We start from the raw sequence: 18,857 nt of genomic DNA, 5'->3' as shown, positions 1-18,857 counted from the left end.
GTCCAATCAAGCAGCCATCTCTTTGCTCAGTTACGTATGACTCAAGCGCGTTAGGGCGAGCCCCAAATCCTCATTGAAAATGCATTGAAGGCTCATTTTACGAAAAAAAAAGTTTTAACATGAGAGTCAATGGGAGAAGCTGGGGCGATTTTCCACGTTGATGAATTCGCCCAGAGAGGCGGGACCATTTGAAACGCGACTTGAACCTGACGATTCTGATGACAGATAATATGTCTAGAACACTGAAAACTACTTTTGCTGTGATAGAATTTGTAAAAAAAAAAATCCTCATTCTCCCAGCTGGTAGGGCGTCGCCCAAATCGCCCCTATACACCATCCGCCCCTGGTCCCAGTAGAACCTTTGGCTTGGCTCCTCGGTGATCCCAGTGGTCAGCAGAGACATCAGTGGTAGCAGCGGGGACAGTTTTATCAAGTTCTTCAGTGGATAGAGGAGTAGACTTCTTGCCCAGGACGACAACAGAGTCGTTTGAGACTGACAATGCAGTCGCGCCAGGATACATGGAGTCCATGAATTCGGATTCATTTATAATTTGATGTAAAGCAGAGATTCTGCCTTCCAGCTCAGAGATGGTCTGTGACTTGTGGAGACAACTGTCGCATCCTGGAGATGAGGTGAGTGGCGGCATGACTCGTCCAGGGGTGGAGGGTTCTGGGGAAAAAGCTGTGGCCAGTAAGGAGGTCTTTGGTGCGATAGTGTGAAGTAGCAACAGACTCTACTGCAGGCTAGCAGTGAGTACCAGTGGAGTGTAGGAGGGATCAGTACTTACCGGCAGAGGCCCATTTCTGGGCCTGCTGCGTTGATTCGGCTTCGGTAAGTGGATCAGATGGTTAAAGTTGTAGTTCCTCCCAGCCGATGCTGAAATGTTGGTGGTGCAGTTAGCTAAGTGCTGTCTGTTGGTCTGAGCGCTGGTAGCGGTTAGCTTAGCCAGCGCAGCTAATAGGCTGAGATGCCGGTGGCGGTAGTATCAAACAGCGTATGTCGGTTAAACAGCTAGCGATTTCTGCGAATCCGGAAGAACTGCGATAGTGAACTAAATGAGAAGTAAAATCCACTTAAAAACACCCTCGATTTGTGGGACAAAAACCGCTAAAATGGTCTCAGGGCGCGATAACGATCCGGCGTGCAGCACATTTACTAATGCCAAGTGTATTATATGTGATCCATTGTCAACAATAGTTACCTGAAAAACCTGTCATGTGCAGAACACATGAAAGTAGATGAAATTACATAAAGCCTAAAAAATGGTTTATCCATGTACTGTAATATAGAAAATAGAAATAACACATTAACATCCGGAACCTTAACATCCACAAGCTTCAAATGTTGTTTCTACACCATTTTTAAAATTTAGTTTAAAGTGTTTCAATTAAATTCTTACTACAAGTTTTCACACTTCTGATGGTAAATATTCATACGGCCTAGATGTCTTAGGGAACTAAAAAATCCAAATAAGTCAAGAGAGCTAAAGAGTACGGCTTGTAACTAAAAAATGTAAAACCAAGTATGAATTGTTTGTATAATTGTTGCATGACACCACCGGGCTTGTCAGGTATTTTTCCCAGGCTCAGATTCATTTATTCTAACATCTTTTCTGGCAGTCTTCATATGAAACTATGCGTCTTAGGAGATCTTTCAGCAGAGACTATGAACAGGATTATTTTGTTTGGCTCTGGTGGTCGATTTTCTGGCCAATTCACCACACCTGTTGTTGTTGGACTGATGCAGCTGCTTTTGTAATATTGTCACTTTAATTAAAGGACACTGAAAACCAAACATACTGACGTAGTTAAGCACATGGTATTTAGAACACACACACACTTGACAATAACCTCGTTGTTACGTCCCTCGTGCCGCTGTGGTAGCCCCTCCTCCGACCAGCAGCCATTTCCACTCAGGTAATCAGCTGATCTTGGTTAAAGAGTGGAGGAGAGGTGCGGCCCGGATAGAGAGAGTTCTCCCCCCCAGCATTCTTGGTTGACCAGCATTCTTAGTTATTATATTTTCTATTTTTGTCATGGGTAGTGGTCACTCTTTTCTACTCCATGTGCCTGAGAATGCATTTCAGACAAAAGTGATGCAAGCATTAATAATAAAGCAGCAAAGCATTACGCACATACTTGCAAAAAAAGGTCACAACTCAGAGACTTAACACATGTGTATGGGATGATTCGGATTTATTCATTAAAATGATTAGATCTTTTTATGACACATTGTCATAGGACATAGAAGCTTCAGAGTACACACTGTATTTACATGATATCAAGATAATACAGGCTGAAGCAGAAAACACAGAGAGAGGGTTGTAGGCAAAGCTTAACCCTAACCTGACTTGTATGTGGTTAAATATGTCTGCATGTAGACTATATTACTCAAAAATAAAATTGGGCCCGTTGATTAGATTCACTGGCATTTTTAATGAGAAATCTTTTATTTTTATTTTTTTTTCTTCTAGCTAGGAGTCTTAGCTTAGGAGTGATTCCAGAAAATTCTCAGAGAGCTCTTAGCAAGGAATGGACAGAAACTCTTATCTTAGTGAGGAGGTGTGGTTGCCCCCGTTGCTAGGTATGAGTCATCATTTCAAGAGGTGTGATTGGTTAATCCTAAAAGATAGATTAAAATACAGTTTTGGTGATAATTGGCCTAGAATGGACGTCAAATTAATAGACTTAATAACAGAATCTAATCTCTATGAAGACTGTGTAATTATAAATAATACTTTACATAAAAATAAATAAATAGTAAGCCATACTTTAAAAATCATCCTATAAAACGTGTGATTAAACTCAGGCCCACTTGCACAGTATTCACATGCTGATAGTTCTATTGATTTGCTTTCATTCATTTACCATGCTGGTAAGTTTTTGCACTTCACCCATTTGGTATTAACGAGGGTAAAATGGCTCAGCTTTCATCAATTTTGTGATTGTTAACCGGCCTATAAGAAGCAGAGTTGGTTGGTGTTCAAACCTTCCACAAATCCAACAGCAATGGAGAAGAAAAGAAGTAGGAAACCGAACTGGACAGAAGAACAGTGTTTGCTTCTGGCTCAACTGGTCAATGAGAATAAAAGTGTTTTGAGAGGTAGATTTGGACCCAACATCACACTACAAGCCAAGAAGCAGGCATGGGAATATATAGCGCTACAAATTAATACCTCCTTTCCACTGGTTGTGCGCACAAGTGAGGAGTGTGAGAAGAGGTGGTATGTGTTGCAGTCAAAAGCAAGAGAGGAGATTGCAGCACACAAACGTGAATCTTCACGCACAGGTGAGTGATCTACCACTGACTTACAACTGCTGGCAAAGTTAATTTAAATACATCATTAATGTGTACATATTGGTTACTGGACTGTTTTTTAGGGGGTGGACCACCTGCTAAGCATCTGTCCCAGGTTACAGAAACAGTGTTTAATATCCTGGGACATTCAGACGTTAGTATCAGCTGCTGCATTGCTGCATTTTTCCTGTTGCTAAATACCTCAATGTTGTGATGACTTTCATTTCTGGTGAAACTGCATTGTGGCGTTGGGTTGGAGAAGTTAGCGCATCTCTAATGAGATCAACCACGAACAAGATTCCTGTGCGATCCACTCTGTAGCATTTAATTATTTCACTGTCATCCAGTGTTTGGAGAATATCTCTCCTGTCTCTTCTTTCAGCCAATTTCTCCTCTGCTTAAGAAATTCCTAAGGCTCCTAAAAGTCCTCCTCCCTGCTCTGAACAGATCTCACCTTAGGAGCACTCTTAAGAGCTAAGATTCTTCAGGAATAGCTTTTATCTTTACTAGGAGCTACTCCTAACTTTGAGAGGAAAACGTCATGATTCTAAGAATTTTCTTAGAATTTGGTCACTAGGAGTAACTCTTAGCACTAAGAATCTTTAGGAATACGGGCCCTGGAGCCTATCCCAGATGTCATTGGGTGAGAGGTGGGGTACTGCCTGGACAGGTTTCCAGTCTATCACAGGGCTAACACAGAGAGACAGACAACCATTCACACTGACATTCACACCTACGGCCAATTTAGAATCACCAATGAACCCAACCAGCATGTCTTTGGATGGTGGGAGGAAGCTGGAGTACCTGGAGAGAAGGATAAATGCTCATGTATTGTGTATTCTACAGACTCTTTTGAGCATTAAAATGTGCAACAAAACATTCAGTGTCCTTGAAACACAGAGGTTGAAGAAACAGACCAATAAATATGACAGGGGACAGTGAACCCTGGTTTAATCAGTTTGTCTGGTGCTCACTTCATTTGTCCTAATAAAGGTTAAGCAGTCAAAGCAGCAGACACATAAAACACAATCTGACATACATCACTGGGCGTTGTGGCTAAATGAGTATTAAATGAATTAGAAATGTAGTGTTTCAAAGTAGAAAAGTAACAATAAATATGAGTAAAGTTTAAAGCTTTCTCCACTGGTTGAGTTTTACAAATTCACCTCAACTTGTTTACCACTATCCAGAGGAGAAGCAGTTACAGAAAATGAATGAATGAGTGTCTTGTTGCACACATGCAAATATTGTTAACAGATCAGTAGTTTACATACAGGTGCAGTGTACCAGGGAACCAGGAAGATGTTTCCCCCTTGTCAGATGGCAAAATAATTTTTTTGTCTTAGTCCATGCATACATCAGTGGTAAATGTATACATCATTTATTATTGTGCAGCAGCAGCAGGTCCTGACTTTTAGGTAGTGATGGAGAGAATGGCATTGCTGGCTGGGATCAGATAACTCAGAGTAGAACCATTCCACGTAGAAAGAGGTCAGCTGAGATGGTCTTGGCCACTGGTGAGATGGCAGATGGCTCCTGAGCACATCCCCTTGGAGGTTTACCAAACGTGGCCAGGAAGACCCCAGCGTAAAGATGGCACCTAGTCTGTGCTGGGAACATCTGGGGATCTATTATGAGTAACTGGTAAATATTACTAGGGAGAGGTGCCTGCACACAATTTCAGATAAGTTAATGGAAAATGCATGGAAGGACAATGTCCAGTGATGGATCAGGTTTCTTTAATATGAGAGCTGAGAGTGTTCCCTTTATGTTATTGTATTTAGACTAAAGACTTACCAGTCACCCAAAAGCATCTGTACCACTCTCCCATACACTATAGAGGCTCACTGAGAGGTGGAGGGACCTCAGCAGGGGTTGTAACAGAAAAGAACAACATGAGTTGCAGTTACCTGCGTTGCAGCATTTAGCAGAAGCAACTTAAAATGACAGGGATGACTGCAAATGACTCTTGCTGGACACAGGGAGGACCGTGCACACATCTTATGGGCTGGTTAAGTTGCAGCATCAGATGAAGTGAAGACACACATAACTTCTCAGTGCATACATTTCAATAAAGAGAATATTACCCTGAACAGGAGGCATACTTTGTCCCTAATGAACATATAAGTGCATTTGTGCAGTTTGGAAGAGCGTCAACGAAACGATGATAGCGTCACAAGTCATATGTGTGAGGTTTGGGGCGGGGGGTAGTTGTGTGTATATATACACATTTACAGTATTGAGCAGCTATATGTGAGTAATCTGGCCCGCAGCATGAATTTGCAAAGTGCAAACTTACATAGAAGACTGTGATTTTTTGATGAAAATAACTGCTATCCCTAATTTGTCCACAGTAAGAAAAGGAGACAGAACACAAAACTGACACCCAGGACTACACAGCAGACAGCAAGGTGCTCAAATTGCACTTATTTCATTATTTTAAAGGACAGTTTATTAAATGTAAAGATTCTCCTAATTAACTTGATGTTCTTTGCACTAAAACAAATGGACTCATAGGTTGTTGAATGAGTATTAAATGAATAATGAGAATATGAGTAAAGTTTAAAGCTTTCTCCACTGGTTGAGTTTTACAAATTCACCTCAACTTATTTTCGGAAGGGGAAGCGGTTACAGAAAATGAATGAACGAGTGTCTTCTGGCACACATAAGCAAATATTGTTAGTGGATAACGGATCAGTAGTTTACATACAGGTGCAGTGTACCAGGGAACCAGGAACATGTTTCTCCCCTGTCAGATGGCAAAATCCATCAGTTGTCTTAGTCCATGCTAACGCTCACGCATGGTGACGCAGGAAAAATGTGAACAGACAACTTTCTGGGGAGACATTTGGAGCTGCAGTATTAATTTACTAGTATGTGAACGTGTCAGAACTAAAAGGCCAATAGAAGTACTCCACCCTGTATGCAGGACAGTCACTCAATAGTGTTATTTATATTGTATTATTAATTAACTGAATAGGCCATAAGAAAATGGGCTATTATTAACTATTTTTTATCATTTATTTTGATGTTTCCTTTGTTATTTGCCAATAAACATGTCTCTCCAGGCAATTTTGGATCGTTTTAAGAACGATGTATTCCTGGAAAAACATGCAAATATTGTTAGTTTGTAACAGACTGTGAGTTTAAATACAATCTTCATGCATAGGCAACAAACCAGGAAATCACTGAGCCTGACACTTCAAGCTCTGTTTATCTGCTCTGCTGCATGCGTGACAGTCCTGAATCAAAGTGACATCATGTGGGATTTAACACACAAATCTGCTGTGAATTAAGATAAGACATGTTTATTAATCCCACGTATGGGAAATTTCCTTGTCACAGTAGCATGGAATTTGGCAAAAAATATATATACAGAAAAACAGTGACAACTTTGACAGGGAAAAGGTTACCAAAAAAAAACAACACAAATACAAAATTTTGAAAAACATATACAAAAAATAACAATACTTTGTCACGTTTCCTAATCAGGGAAACAGACAAAAAGGTGGAGACCACACCAGGCATGTGCTTTTTAAAGAAATAAATTTATTAAGCAACTCAAAAACCAGAAATCAGTAGTCAATTGTGTTTTATGGATGCGTGTCTGTAAGTGAGGTGGCTGAATGTGTATGAGTGTGTGGATGCAGAAACCTAAAGTTAATCCAACATAATCCATCACCACAGAACACCAGGCCCCAAACAGTTCCCACACCATGTGGTAGCCAGACCAAATGCAGAGAGAGACTGCGTGGCCTGAGCAGAGTACTTATGCTCAGGCCTAGTGGCCACACCCACACCTTGCCAGGTGCCAGCCATTCTGCCTGATGAGCAAGCAGCACCAGGACTGGGAGAGATCTCCTCCCTCCGTCACAACTCTGAAAAAATATAGAGAGAAAGAACTAGAAATATAAAAACATTCCGTATATACAGTGTGGTGGTGGAATAGACTTTACAAATAAATAGTTGCTTAAACTTTGAAGAAAAAACTATGAGTTAGTGAGGTAGTGGTTCGTGCAAAAAAGGCAGTGCAAAAAGCAGATTAATTTGTACAAAGTACAGTTTTTATTGACTCAGGCTGATATTAAATAATTTGTTACTGGGCAGCAGCATAATGATAATAATAAGTGGAGACGGAGGGGAGCCACAAAGCAAAGTCTTTGATTTGATCTATGTTGCATCGGTTGACTGAGATCAAGAACTTTGGAAAGTGACTGAAAGAATGACATTACAGATAGAAGAAGAAGTTTTATTGGCATTTCCTGGTAACAACAATGAAACACATTTCAGCAACTCTCTGGTTCAGCAGGAATAAAACTGAAAGCTATAGCAACAGAAAGATAAAAACTATTGCAGCAACAACACAAGAACATGTACAACACATTCAAATAAAAGCACAGCGCAGCGTACATGTGAATCTATCTATCTATCTATCTATCTATCATTGAGTTATTTTTACATTTCATATTTGTACATTTTGTGTTTAAGTTGCTGCACCGTAGGCCTTTGAGGAAAATAATTTAAATCCTGTTATGTGTTGCACATGTCAGAATTGACAATAAAGCTGACTTTGACTTTGACTATTAATGTGAGTTGGCTGACATATTGTAGACCTACGGCAATATGAACAACAAGTAGAACCGGTTTCTGTGTTTTCTAGTTTTGCAGGAGTGACGTTTAGGATCTAGGATTAATTAATAGGTTAGAGGGGAAGATTCAACTCGGGGACAGCAACCTTCCTCTCAAACTAATGTTGATCAAGTGTTTCATGTAATTAAAAAAAGTCCCCCTTGGAACTTGCAATTACAAGATGACAATTTTCTTATCCATCTTGGCATGACTTTATTAAAATGACATCTGTACATAAAAAGAAAATTAAAACGTAGGTTGTTGGAGAGTACCCTTAACTTTGGGAAACACCCATAACTGCAGCACATGCAGGAGGAGACTAGTGGCAATGAGGGTAAGTTGACAGCTGCAAATGAATGCATGTTGTTGTAAAGTAATTCAGAAAAAAAATGATCAATACTCAGTTTTCTATGCACATGAAAACATCCCCTGAATCAGTACTGTCTGCATGCAGTGTTTGCATTGGTTTTAGATTATTTAAGATGAGGAAACATGTTATATTAGCTGAGGTGAAGCCACATACTCATGGCGCATGGAGGCCACTATGGTGAACTTCAGTTATTTTTCTTTAACTAAATGTCAGAGTCACATGAGGCCGATCTGATAATACTGTAGATGGAAGAGGCGACGTCCCACAGATACCTACGGTTTCAGAGTGGATTTGAAATAATTAGTTTGATAATCTTTTAATTCTTAAATTAAAAATTAAAAATCAAACATCAAGAAAAAGCCATTATTTTCTTCTTAATCATTCAAATCTCTCAGTTTATTTCATTATGAATGATAAAGACAAACCACACAAGACTGTTACTACCGCTGAAGCTAATATGATTTATCACAAAAGGTTAATTACAGAATAAAGTTGTCATTATTATTTCTGTACCGGCTGTGATGTACACTGCCATCAGTTGGTAAAGATTCTTGGCTTTAATGAGTGATCCTTTCTACCAAGAGAGGTCACTGATGAAGAAGTAACAAATGATTTATTGCCCATCTGAAGCATGAAGAAATGTCGGAAGATTTCTTTTGTTCTTAGCATGAAGAGTGTTTGGAGTTTTACATTAATTAAATAATATTATTTTTTAAAATATGGTTTTGTTCTTTTTTTGCAATTTGCATCAAAATCATGCAGTTAAATCCATTAAAAAGTGATGTATTAAATAATTTACATGAAAAACAAAGACATGTTACATATCACACCTCAACTCCACCAAGACTGCAGTCACCAAGACTATGTTTTTTTAGGACTAACTGCCAAATAAAGACATCAGGGAGGAGTCAGACCGGTCCGGAGCTTCAAATAAAAAGTTCTTTCAGTCTTGCTGGAGGTTTCAAAGGTGCTTTGTACCAGATATTCATGTTTTTTTAATGGAGTATAAACAGAAGAAGTCCAAGCAGCAGGTGAATCACGCCCAGCTTGAAACAACATGCACCACTGGTGGTGGTGGTTGTAGTTGTGGCAGCAGTTGTAGTTGTTGTTAGAGTAGTGGTTGTAGTAGTAGTTGTAGTTGTTGGAGCAGTAGTTGTTGTTGTAGTTGGTGCAGTGGTTGTAGTTGTTGGTGCAGCAGTTGTTGTTGTTGTAGTAGTTGGTGCGGCAGTAGTTGTTGTAGTAGTTGGAGCAGCGGTAGTTGTTGTAGTTGGAGCAGCAGTTGTTGTTGTAGTGGTTGGTGCAGTGGTTGTAGTAGTTGGTGCAGTAGTTGTAGTAGTTGGTGCAGCAGTTGTTGTGACAACATTGCACAAACTGGTTCCACAACAGACTGGTCCACTGCTGATGGTGCCAACACTTTCCATGAAAGGTATTGAACCCAGGCTGGTAGCAGCTGTACAGAGGTTTTCAGATGCACAGCCAAAAGCAGGAGCAGTGGTGGAGCCACTCGTCACTGTGGAAGACAGGTTTCTGTTAAATTCACCCAACCAACTGCAGTTTGATGGGAACCTCTGATATTTTTCAGCTGTTACGTGGAATACATGAATAACTGAGAAAATAATAAGCAGGTTTATCCAGTTTACCACTATTAATGACCAGTGAGTGACTCATGTTTTGATATGTAATCTGTCATAGCATCTTATTTGTTGCCTTTAAAGTTTCAAAAAAACTTTCAAACTAAAAAAACATCTTTGTTCAGCAACATAAAGTGAAGACTTACCAGTTGCCTGAAAGCACCTGTCCTCCGTGCCTGTACATTGTAATGAGGTTGTGCATTGAGAGCCTGTACAAGAATTACACTGGATGGTGCTGGAGGGTGCCGGAGTAGTCGGGACTGAAACAACAGAACAGAAAAAAAACATTAAGGATCAAGATTTCAATGATACGATATGAAAGATGATTTCTTATGTATGATAATTATCTGCTCTTAAATAAGCATCTGATCCATCTGTACTTACAAGCTAGAGTTTCTGTGTTGCAGTCATCTGTGTCGCAGCATGAAGCAGATGCAAGTGCACTTGAAGCACCCAAGTTGACTGAAAATGTCTGACGTCCTGTGGCTGGACACAGGGAGGACGGAGCACACGCTTTGAAGATTTGCTGTACTGTAGTTCCAGATGAAGTTGCTACAGAGACAAAGAACAAGTTGTTAACTGGTTTAACTTCACAGAACATGAACTTTATTTCACTGAAAATAAAAAAGGTGACATAAGAGATAAAATCCTACCTGAAATGGAGGCTGTTATACACATCGTCTCTGTGGTACAGTTTTGGAGTACTGTGGATGAACATGCCTGATCTGCACAGGTTTGACACTGAAGAGCTCCGGCTGGAGTTGGGAGAGAAAACAGTGAAATAATGATTATACATTAATGAAATCAAATGATGAGGCATTTCGTTTCTCAGTTTTAAAATATCCAATAGCCCTTATTCAACCAAAATTATTTACATGGATTCTCCTATAGGAGTCTGTGAAGGTTCTCAGTCATCCAGGTCAGCGTATATATAAAAAAGCTGAATCAAAAGCAACCAGGCTTGTAGAGTTTCTTGAATACGTTTCATCTAAGTAGCTTCTTCAGAGACTAGTGTGGAGCTGGAGTTCAAATAGGAACATCTGTGAGTGCATGACTAGTGTCTCTTAGAACTGAAGAAGCTACCTGGATGAGTGGTGAAGCGTCCTCAGGAAACTCAACAAGTCCAGTTGCCCTGTTTCAGATTTTTTGGATGAACCCTATAGGCGTATTTAAATGTTATAAAATAAATATAATGAAAGTTTCCTTACCTGTGCTGCAGAGAGCCCAGATGAGAGTCAGGGAAAGGATGAGCTTCATCATGATGAACAGGTGAGTGCTGTTGACCAGTCGTCCTGGATTGTGATATGCATTAAGAGCAGTACAACACTTTATATACTGCACAGATGAGCTTGAGGACTGGGTGTGCTAGCACTTTCTTTTGGGTGACCATCCTTTTTTGTGAAATTATAGTTTCAACACGCAAGCACACCTAAGCACACACACCCTTGTTGCTATTCATGAACTTTTATGTCTCCAGGTGTACGGACCAGATCAAGACATCCATCCATCCATAATCTATAAGTGGTTATTATGTAGAGGGTTCTGGTTGGTTGGAAGCAGAGGAGACTCTGGAGAGGTCACCAGTCAGAGCAAAAGGCTTTCAAACTTACACCAATTTAGACAATTTAGACTCTTCACAGACAGACCCCACCCAGCCAGTACTTCTGAATTCAGATTTCTTACTATTGCTTTCTTATTTCTTACTTTGTATTTTCTAGAAATTGTCCAGAACTGATTCAAGTCACTAAGAAATAAACCAAAACTAATCAATTCATTATTTATTTATCACTGCATAAAATGTTTCTCTTAAGATTTCATTAATAGCATTTGAAGCTAATATTATAAGTGGAAAGGATGAGGCACAGCAGGTAGGATTTCACCTGTCACATGAAGTTTGTTTAGTTTTATACGCGCATCGGTGAGAAGACGATTAATTTAATTTCTCATTGATGCAAAAAATCCCGTGATCCTGTCATTGTTCTGACCGGGAGTGGAAACTGCAGCGGGCTTGTTGTTTTTATTTCTGTCTTTTATCTTCCTGTCGACCTGGAATGTTGAGAAACTGGCGGCTAGGGTTGGGTATCATTCGGACATCAGCTGTCCACGCCTGTTGTTTTTGAACTGACGCCACAGCCGCCCTCTGTTTCTTCTTTTAATAACAGGTTTCCAAAATGAACAACTCCATAAGGTGTACCAAGTAGATTGGGTGTCACAAGCACGCCTTCCTTACGTATGATCTGTTTCTGCCTTGTTTCCTGTGTAGCGTGTTGTCAAGGGCATTGCAGTCATCCATAAACAATTTTTGTGCGTAGTAGCTGTTCTCTGTTGCGTAGCTAGCGTTATATTCACCCAAGGATCAGACTCGAAATTTTTCATAGTTGACTAATATGTGGTGAAAGTCGAGTCAACCTTGACTAGTCGATGACATCACTCATAAAAACACAGTAGAAAAGTAATGCTTTGCAGTAATGAAATCTATACGCTTGACCTGAATACTTATTGTAGGGTCTCACACAAAAGAAGCTATGGAAGCTTTTCTGCAAGATAACTGAAGCTTGAACATGGGCTACTGATGAACACTAACACCACTAAAAAAAACAAAAAAACAAAACTGATGCATGAATGATGCAACAGAGGACAAAGGGAAAAGCAGGACTATATATATACACACACACACACACACACACACACAAGAGCAGAGGAGGCACAGGTGAAAACAATCAGGGCGGGGCAGACAGTTACAAAGGTCTGAAAACACAGGACAGGAAGGCGACAAGAAACAGGTGACACCAATCAAGACGGGGAAGACAATCACAAAGGCGGGAAGGAACACAAGACAGGAAACCAAGAACTTAACAAAATAAAACAGGAAACTGGAAAACATGAAACAAGAACGAAACTCAAAACATGAAGACAGGAATAAAAAAACAGAACCATGACACTACTCATTGCATCAGTTGGGGTTACATAACATATTGGCAGCTGAAAGATAATCACCCATGCTGTAATTATCCAATAGGAGGCTCCAACCTCTTTGCTTAGTTAAATCCATTTTTTTTTTTTTTTGGCCAGGCAGTGTATATTATCATGGCACGGGTCAGCGGAAAAAAATGGTCAAGTAGATGGATATGAGTGACTTTGACAAGGAGTGGGTTAGGGCATCTCCTAAACTGCTTCTCTTGCAGGGTTTTCCTGGTCTGCCGTGGTCAGTGCCTATCAAACGCCGTCCAAGGAACGAAAAGAAGTGAACCAACTCGTTTTTGCAAATGCAGACAGAAGGCTGACACATGTAGCCTGATCATGCAAAATACTGTAACTCTAGCTGCTGGAAAAGTTATTGAAGGTTCTGGTTAAACGGGGTCAGAACACACAGTTAATCACAGGTTGTTTTGTATGGGTAATCATTCTGACCACTATCCATCAGTGAACACTTCAGTCACGGACGTGTGCAGAGAAAATGAACCACAGAGCAATGGATGCAGTGGTTGTCTGAATCACAATTACTTTTACATCGCATGGATGACTGGGTGCATTTGATTTCCTCAGCTGGGGAAAAAATGGTTAATGGTCTTGTTTTTATAGAGCACTATTCTACCCATTGGTACTCAAAACACATCTACCCATTCACTTACACAAGCACACATTTTCACACACCAGTCTGCCATGCACTGGAACCACGTGGAGGTTCAGTGTCTTGCTCAAGATCACTTCGGCATGTGTCACTTTCCAGGGATCGAACAGCTAGTCCTGCACTTCTCTTTGCTTATTCCCTCTGCAATAATATTAAAGCCTACTGCAAGAATGCTGGGTGCTGGGTTGACACTAAGCTGAGTTTTTAGCTCCATATAACTCAGCTAGTATGAGACTCGTTTTACTATCTCAAAAGACATATATTTTATACTATTATTTATATGCTTTTATGTGATTTATTTACCATTAGAGTTTACAATCAAGATTGTCAAAAAAAATAAATAATAATTGCTTCTTTGCTGAGTGACCGTTAGGAATATATCGTACACTGAACTCTTTCTACCTGGAGAGATCACTGTAAGATCTTTTGTCTTGATACCAGTTCACAAAACAAAATTCAATTCAATTCTATTTTATGTATATAGCGTCAATAACAATACAAATTCAAGGCGCTTTACAAAACCCGGCCTGAAACCCCCAGAGCAGCCTGAAGGCGACGGTGGCAGGAAAAACTCCCTTTTAACAGGGAGAAACCTTGAGCAGAACCCAGCTCATATGGAGGAACCCATCTGCCTAAGGCCAGCCAGGTACAGACAGAAGAAAACTGTTGTTAACTGGGTACTTGATTTTATTTTTGACATTGCAGTACAATTGCCAAGATATCATTGTTAGAAAGTTCTATAGATGAACCAAGTATGAAGAAAACTGTTATAGCATTGTTATTTTTCTCTCCCACTTCATTAACTACACACATTTTTATATTAATATTTTCAAATGGAGAATTATATTTACAAGTTGCAACAGAATCATATCATTAAATGCACCATAAGCTATCCTATTCATATGAAAAAAAAATGAAGTGGTATACGTTACACCTCAACGCCACCAAGACTGCATACTTATTTTTAACTCACTTTTGGACTAACTGGCAACTGAAGACATCAGGGACAAGTCAGTCCAGTCCTGAGCTTCTTGCTGGTAGTTTCAAAGGTGCTTTAACCTGATATTCTTTTTTTTGGTTTTTTTTTCTAATGGGCTATGAACAGAAGAAGCCCAAGCAGCAGGTTGACTACGCCCAACTTGACACAACATGCATCGCTGGTGGTGGTGGTTGTAGTTGTGGCAGCAGTTGATGTAGTAGTTGTTGTTGTTGTAGTTGGAGTTGTTGTAGTTGTTGTAGTTGGAGTTGTTGTAGTTGTTGTAGTTGGAGTTGGAGTTGTTGTAGTTGTAGTTGTAGTTGTTGTAGTTGGAGTCGTTGTAGTTGGAGTTGGAGTCGTTGTAGTTGTAGTTGGGGTTGTTGTAGTTGTAGTTGGAGTCATTGTAGTTGTAGTTGGAGTCGTTGTAGTTGTAGTAGTTGTAGTTGGAGTCGTTGTAGTTGTAGTTGGAGTCGTTGTAGTTGTAGTAGTTGGAGTTGGAGTCGTAGTTGTAGTTGGAGTCGTTGTAGTTGTAGTAGTTGGAGTTGGAGTCGTAGTTGTAGTTGGAGTCGTTGTAGTTGTAGTAGTTGTAGTTGGAGTCGTTGTAGTTGTAGTTGGAGTTGTTGTAGTTGTAGTTGGAGCAATGGTTGTGGTAGTTGGTGCAGCAGTTGTTGTGACAACATTACACAAACTGGTTCCACAACAGGTTGGTCCACTGCTGATGGTGCCAACACTTGACATGAAAGGTATTGAACCCAGGCTGGTAGCAGCTAGACAGAGGTTTTCAGATGCACAGCCAAAAGCAGGAGTAGTGGTGGAGTCACTCGTCACTGTGGAACAAAAAGTTTGGATTACTCTTTGCACTTTAAAATTCACCCAACCGATTCTATTTTGATTTTGTCACATTTTGTTGATGGAGTTCATTTTTATTACCTAGTGGGTGCTTGTAACATGTCAGCTTTTGTACTAAGATCTGACATGACATAATTTTTACCTTCAACATCTCAAAGCATAAGTAAAACAAGAAAAGAAATATGACTTAGATGCTTCCACTGAAAGCTGTACCAGATTTTCCAGTTTTATTTTTTCTAAAGTTCTTTCAAACTATCTTCTTTGTTCAGCAACATAAAGTGAAGACTTACAAGTTGCCTGAAAGCACCTGTCTTCCGTTCCTGTACACTGTAATGAGGTTGTGCATTGAGAGCCTGTACAAGAATTACACTGGAGGGCGTTGGAGGGTGCCGGAGTAGGGACTGAAACAACAGAACAGAAAAAACAATGAAGGATTCAGATTTCAATGATACGATATGAAAGATGATTTCTTATGTATGATAATTATCTGCTCTTAAATAGCCATCTGATCCATCTGTACTTACAAGCTAGAGTTTCTGCGTTGCAGTTATCTGTGTTGCAGCACAAAGCAGATGCAAGTGCACTTGAACCACCCAAGTTGACTGAAAATGTCTGAGATACTGCGACTGGACACAGGGATGACGAAGCACACGCTTTGAAGATTTGCTGTACTGGAATTCCAGATGAAGTTGCTACAGAGAAAAAGAACAAGTTGTTAACTGGTTTAACTTCACAGAACATGAACTTTATTTCACTGAAAATAAAAAAAAATAAAAGATGACACAAGAGATAACATCCTACCTGAAATGGAGGCTGTTATACACATCGTCTCTGTGGAACATGTTAATGGTACTGTGGATGAACATGTCTGATCTGTGCAGGTTTGACACTGAAGAGCTCCAGCTGCAGTCGGGAGAGAAAACAGTGAAATAATGATTTTACATTAATGAAATCAAATGATGAGGCGTTTCGTTTCTCAGTTTTAAAATATCCAATAGCCCTTATTCAACCAAAATTATTTACATGGATTCTCCTATAGGAGTCTGTGAAGGTTCTCAGTCATCCAGGTCAGCGTATATATAAAAAAGCTGAATCAAAAGCAACCAGGCTTGTAGAGTTTCTTGAACACGTTTCATCTAAGTATAGCTTCTTCAGTTTTAAGAGACTAGTGTGGAGCTGGAGTTCAAATAGGAACATCTGTGAGTGTATGACTAGTGTCTCTTAGAACTGAAGAAGCTACCTGGATGAGTGGTGAAGCGTCCTCAGGAAACTCAACAAGTCCAGTTGCCCTTGTTTCAGATTTTTTGGATGAACCCTATAGGCGTATTTAAATGTTATAAAATAAATATAATGAAAGTTTCCTTACCTGTGCTGCAGAGAGCCCAGATGAGAGTCAGGGAAAGGATGAGCTTCATCATGATGAACAGGTGAGTGCTGTTGACCAGTCGTCCTGGATTGTGATACGCATTAAGAGCAGTACAACACTTTATATAGTGCACAGATGAGCCCAAGGACTGGGTGTGCTAGCACTTTCTATTCAGTGACCATGCTTATTTATAAAATCATAGTTTCAGCACGCAAGCACACCTAAACACACACACCCTTGTTGCTATTCATAAACTTTTATCTCTCCAGGAATGTGGACCAGATCAAGGCATCCATCCATCCATAATCTATAAATGGTTATTACGTAGAGGGTTCTGGGTGGTTGGAAGCAGGGGAGACTCTGGAGAGGTCACCAGTCAGAGCAAAAGGCTTTCAAACTTACACCTATAACCAATTTAGACTCATTAAGTGAACAAACTCTTCACAGACAGACCCCACCCAGCCAGTACTTTTGAATTTAGATCTCTCACTTTTAAATAATAAAAATAATATCTTATAAGTGGACAGGACAAGAAAAAGCAGGTACATGTCACATGGTGCTGTTTTGGTTTTATACGTATCAATGAGAAGATTAATTTTTCGTTGGTGCAAAAAAACTTGTGATCCTGTCATTGTTCTGACCGGTAGTGGAAACTGCAGCGGGCTTGTTGTTTTCACTTCTGTCTTTTGTCTTCCTGTTGACCTGGAATGTTGAGAAACTGGCAGCTAGGGTTGCGCATCATTCGGACATCAGCTGTCCACACCTGTTGTTTTTGAATTGACACCAGCCGCCCTCTGTGTCTTCTTTTAATAACAGGTTTCAGAAATTAGCCACACACAAAGGTGTACCAAGTAGATTGTATAAGCACACCTTCCTTACACAAGATCTGTTTTTGCCTTTCTCTACTGCTTCCTGTGTAGCGCGTTGTCAAACAAACAACCGAGTTGGTCAATTGTCATGATGATGTTTTATTTTACTTTTCGGTCTTTGTAGTCATTCATCAACTCTTTTCACGGGCAGTACCTGTTGCGTAGTTGGTATTGTTTTCACCTTGTTTGCACTTCACAACAAAATGAAGGCTAATTTTGCTCTGAATGTCCACTGGTGTCACTGGCGTCACGGCTTATCTGGTGGTTCTCGTCACATTCGAATACACTAATCAACCATAACATTATGACCACTGAAAATTATTAATCTCATTATGATGGCACCAGTGTCCTAAACGTGCTTCTTGATTTTGTTTTTCACGGGGCTGTACAAATGTCAAGATAGCACACTTTTTTCAACCAACTTTTATTCCTTAATTTCCATCTGTTTATCCAAGGTTGTGTCGCAGTGGCAACGTGTAAGTAAGTAACTCCAGACGTCCCTCTCCCCGGCAACACATTCCAGTTCTTCCTTGTAAATCCAGAGACGTTCCCAGGCCAGACGAGATTCCAGTGAGTTCTGGATCTACCCCGGAGTCTCCTCCTGCTGGCCGTGCCCGGTAAACCTCGGACTTAGAGGTCCTGACCCTCATCCTCACTGCTTGACAGTCAGTTGCATACTGAGCCACTGCGTGCTGGAGGTCACGATCTCATGGAACCAACAGAACCAGATCATCTGCAAATACCAGGGACTCCTCACCCCGGCTGCACCTTGAGATCATGTCCATGAATACCATAAAAAGGACCAGGAACAAGGGACAGCCTTGGCAGAGTCCAACACTCACTGAAAACGTGCTTGACTTTATGCCGTGGGACTTCTCCAAGTACACAAAACATATGTAGACTGGATTGTAAAACTCCCATGACCCCCTAAGCATCTCCGCAAGGGTAAAGTGCTGGTCTATTGTTCTATGACCAAGTGGAATCCGCATTGCTCCTCCTGAATCCTAAATTGGATTGGATGGACTCTCCTTCCAAATATCCGGGAATAAACTTTTCCATGGAGGCTGAACAGTGTGATACCCCAATAGTTGGAGCACATCCTCTGGTCCCCCTTTTTAAAAATGGGTACCACCACCCTGGTCTGCTACTCCACGGGTACTGTCCCAGACCTCCATGTGACACTGAACAGGCAAGTATCTAGAGCCTCCAACATCTCAGGGCGAACTTTGTCCACCCCT

General features: G+C 40.4%; 1 protein-coding gene across 1 annotated transcript; it reads right to left on the bottom strand.

The window, feature by feature from the left end:
- Positions 1–326: 326 nt before the first annotated feature.
- Positions 327–16,914, bottom strand: LOC311491109 (uncharacterized protein; the record flags this gene model as incomplete). The annotated part of the gene is made up of 11 exons (XM_084548973.1): positions 16,733–16,914; positions 16,186–16,287; positions 15,909–16,076; positions 15,753–15,785; positions 15,196–15,362; positions 10,582–10,696; positions 10,313–10,480; positions 10,075–10,188; positions 9,659–9,807; positions 7,068–7,176; positions 327–493 (listed from the first exon to the last, which is right to left on the bottom strand). The coding sequence occupies exons 1-11, from the start codon at positions 16,800–16,802 to the stop codon at positions 327–329; spliced, it is 1,362 nt and encodes a 453-aa protein (XP_084405099.1). The 5' UTR covers positions 16,803–16,914.
- Between the last annotated feature and the right edge of the window lie 1,943 nt (positions 16,915–18,857).

This window comes from Chelon labrosus (assembly GCF_963514085.1).
Source record: "Chelon labrosus genome assembly, chromosome: 7".
Lineage (NCBI taxonomy): Eukaryota > Metazoa > Chordata > Actinopteri > Mugiliformes > Mugilidae > Chelon > Chelon labrosus.
The sequence above is the reverse complement of the archived record's forward strand: the minus strand, read 5'-3'. Positions and strand labels throughout refer to the sequence as shown.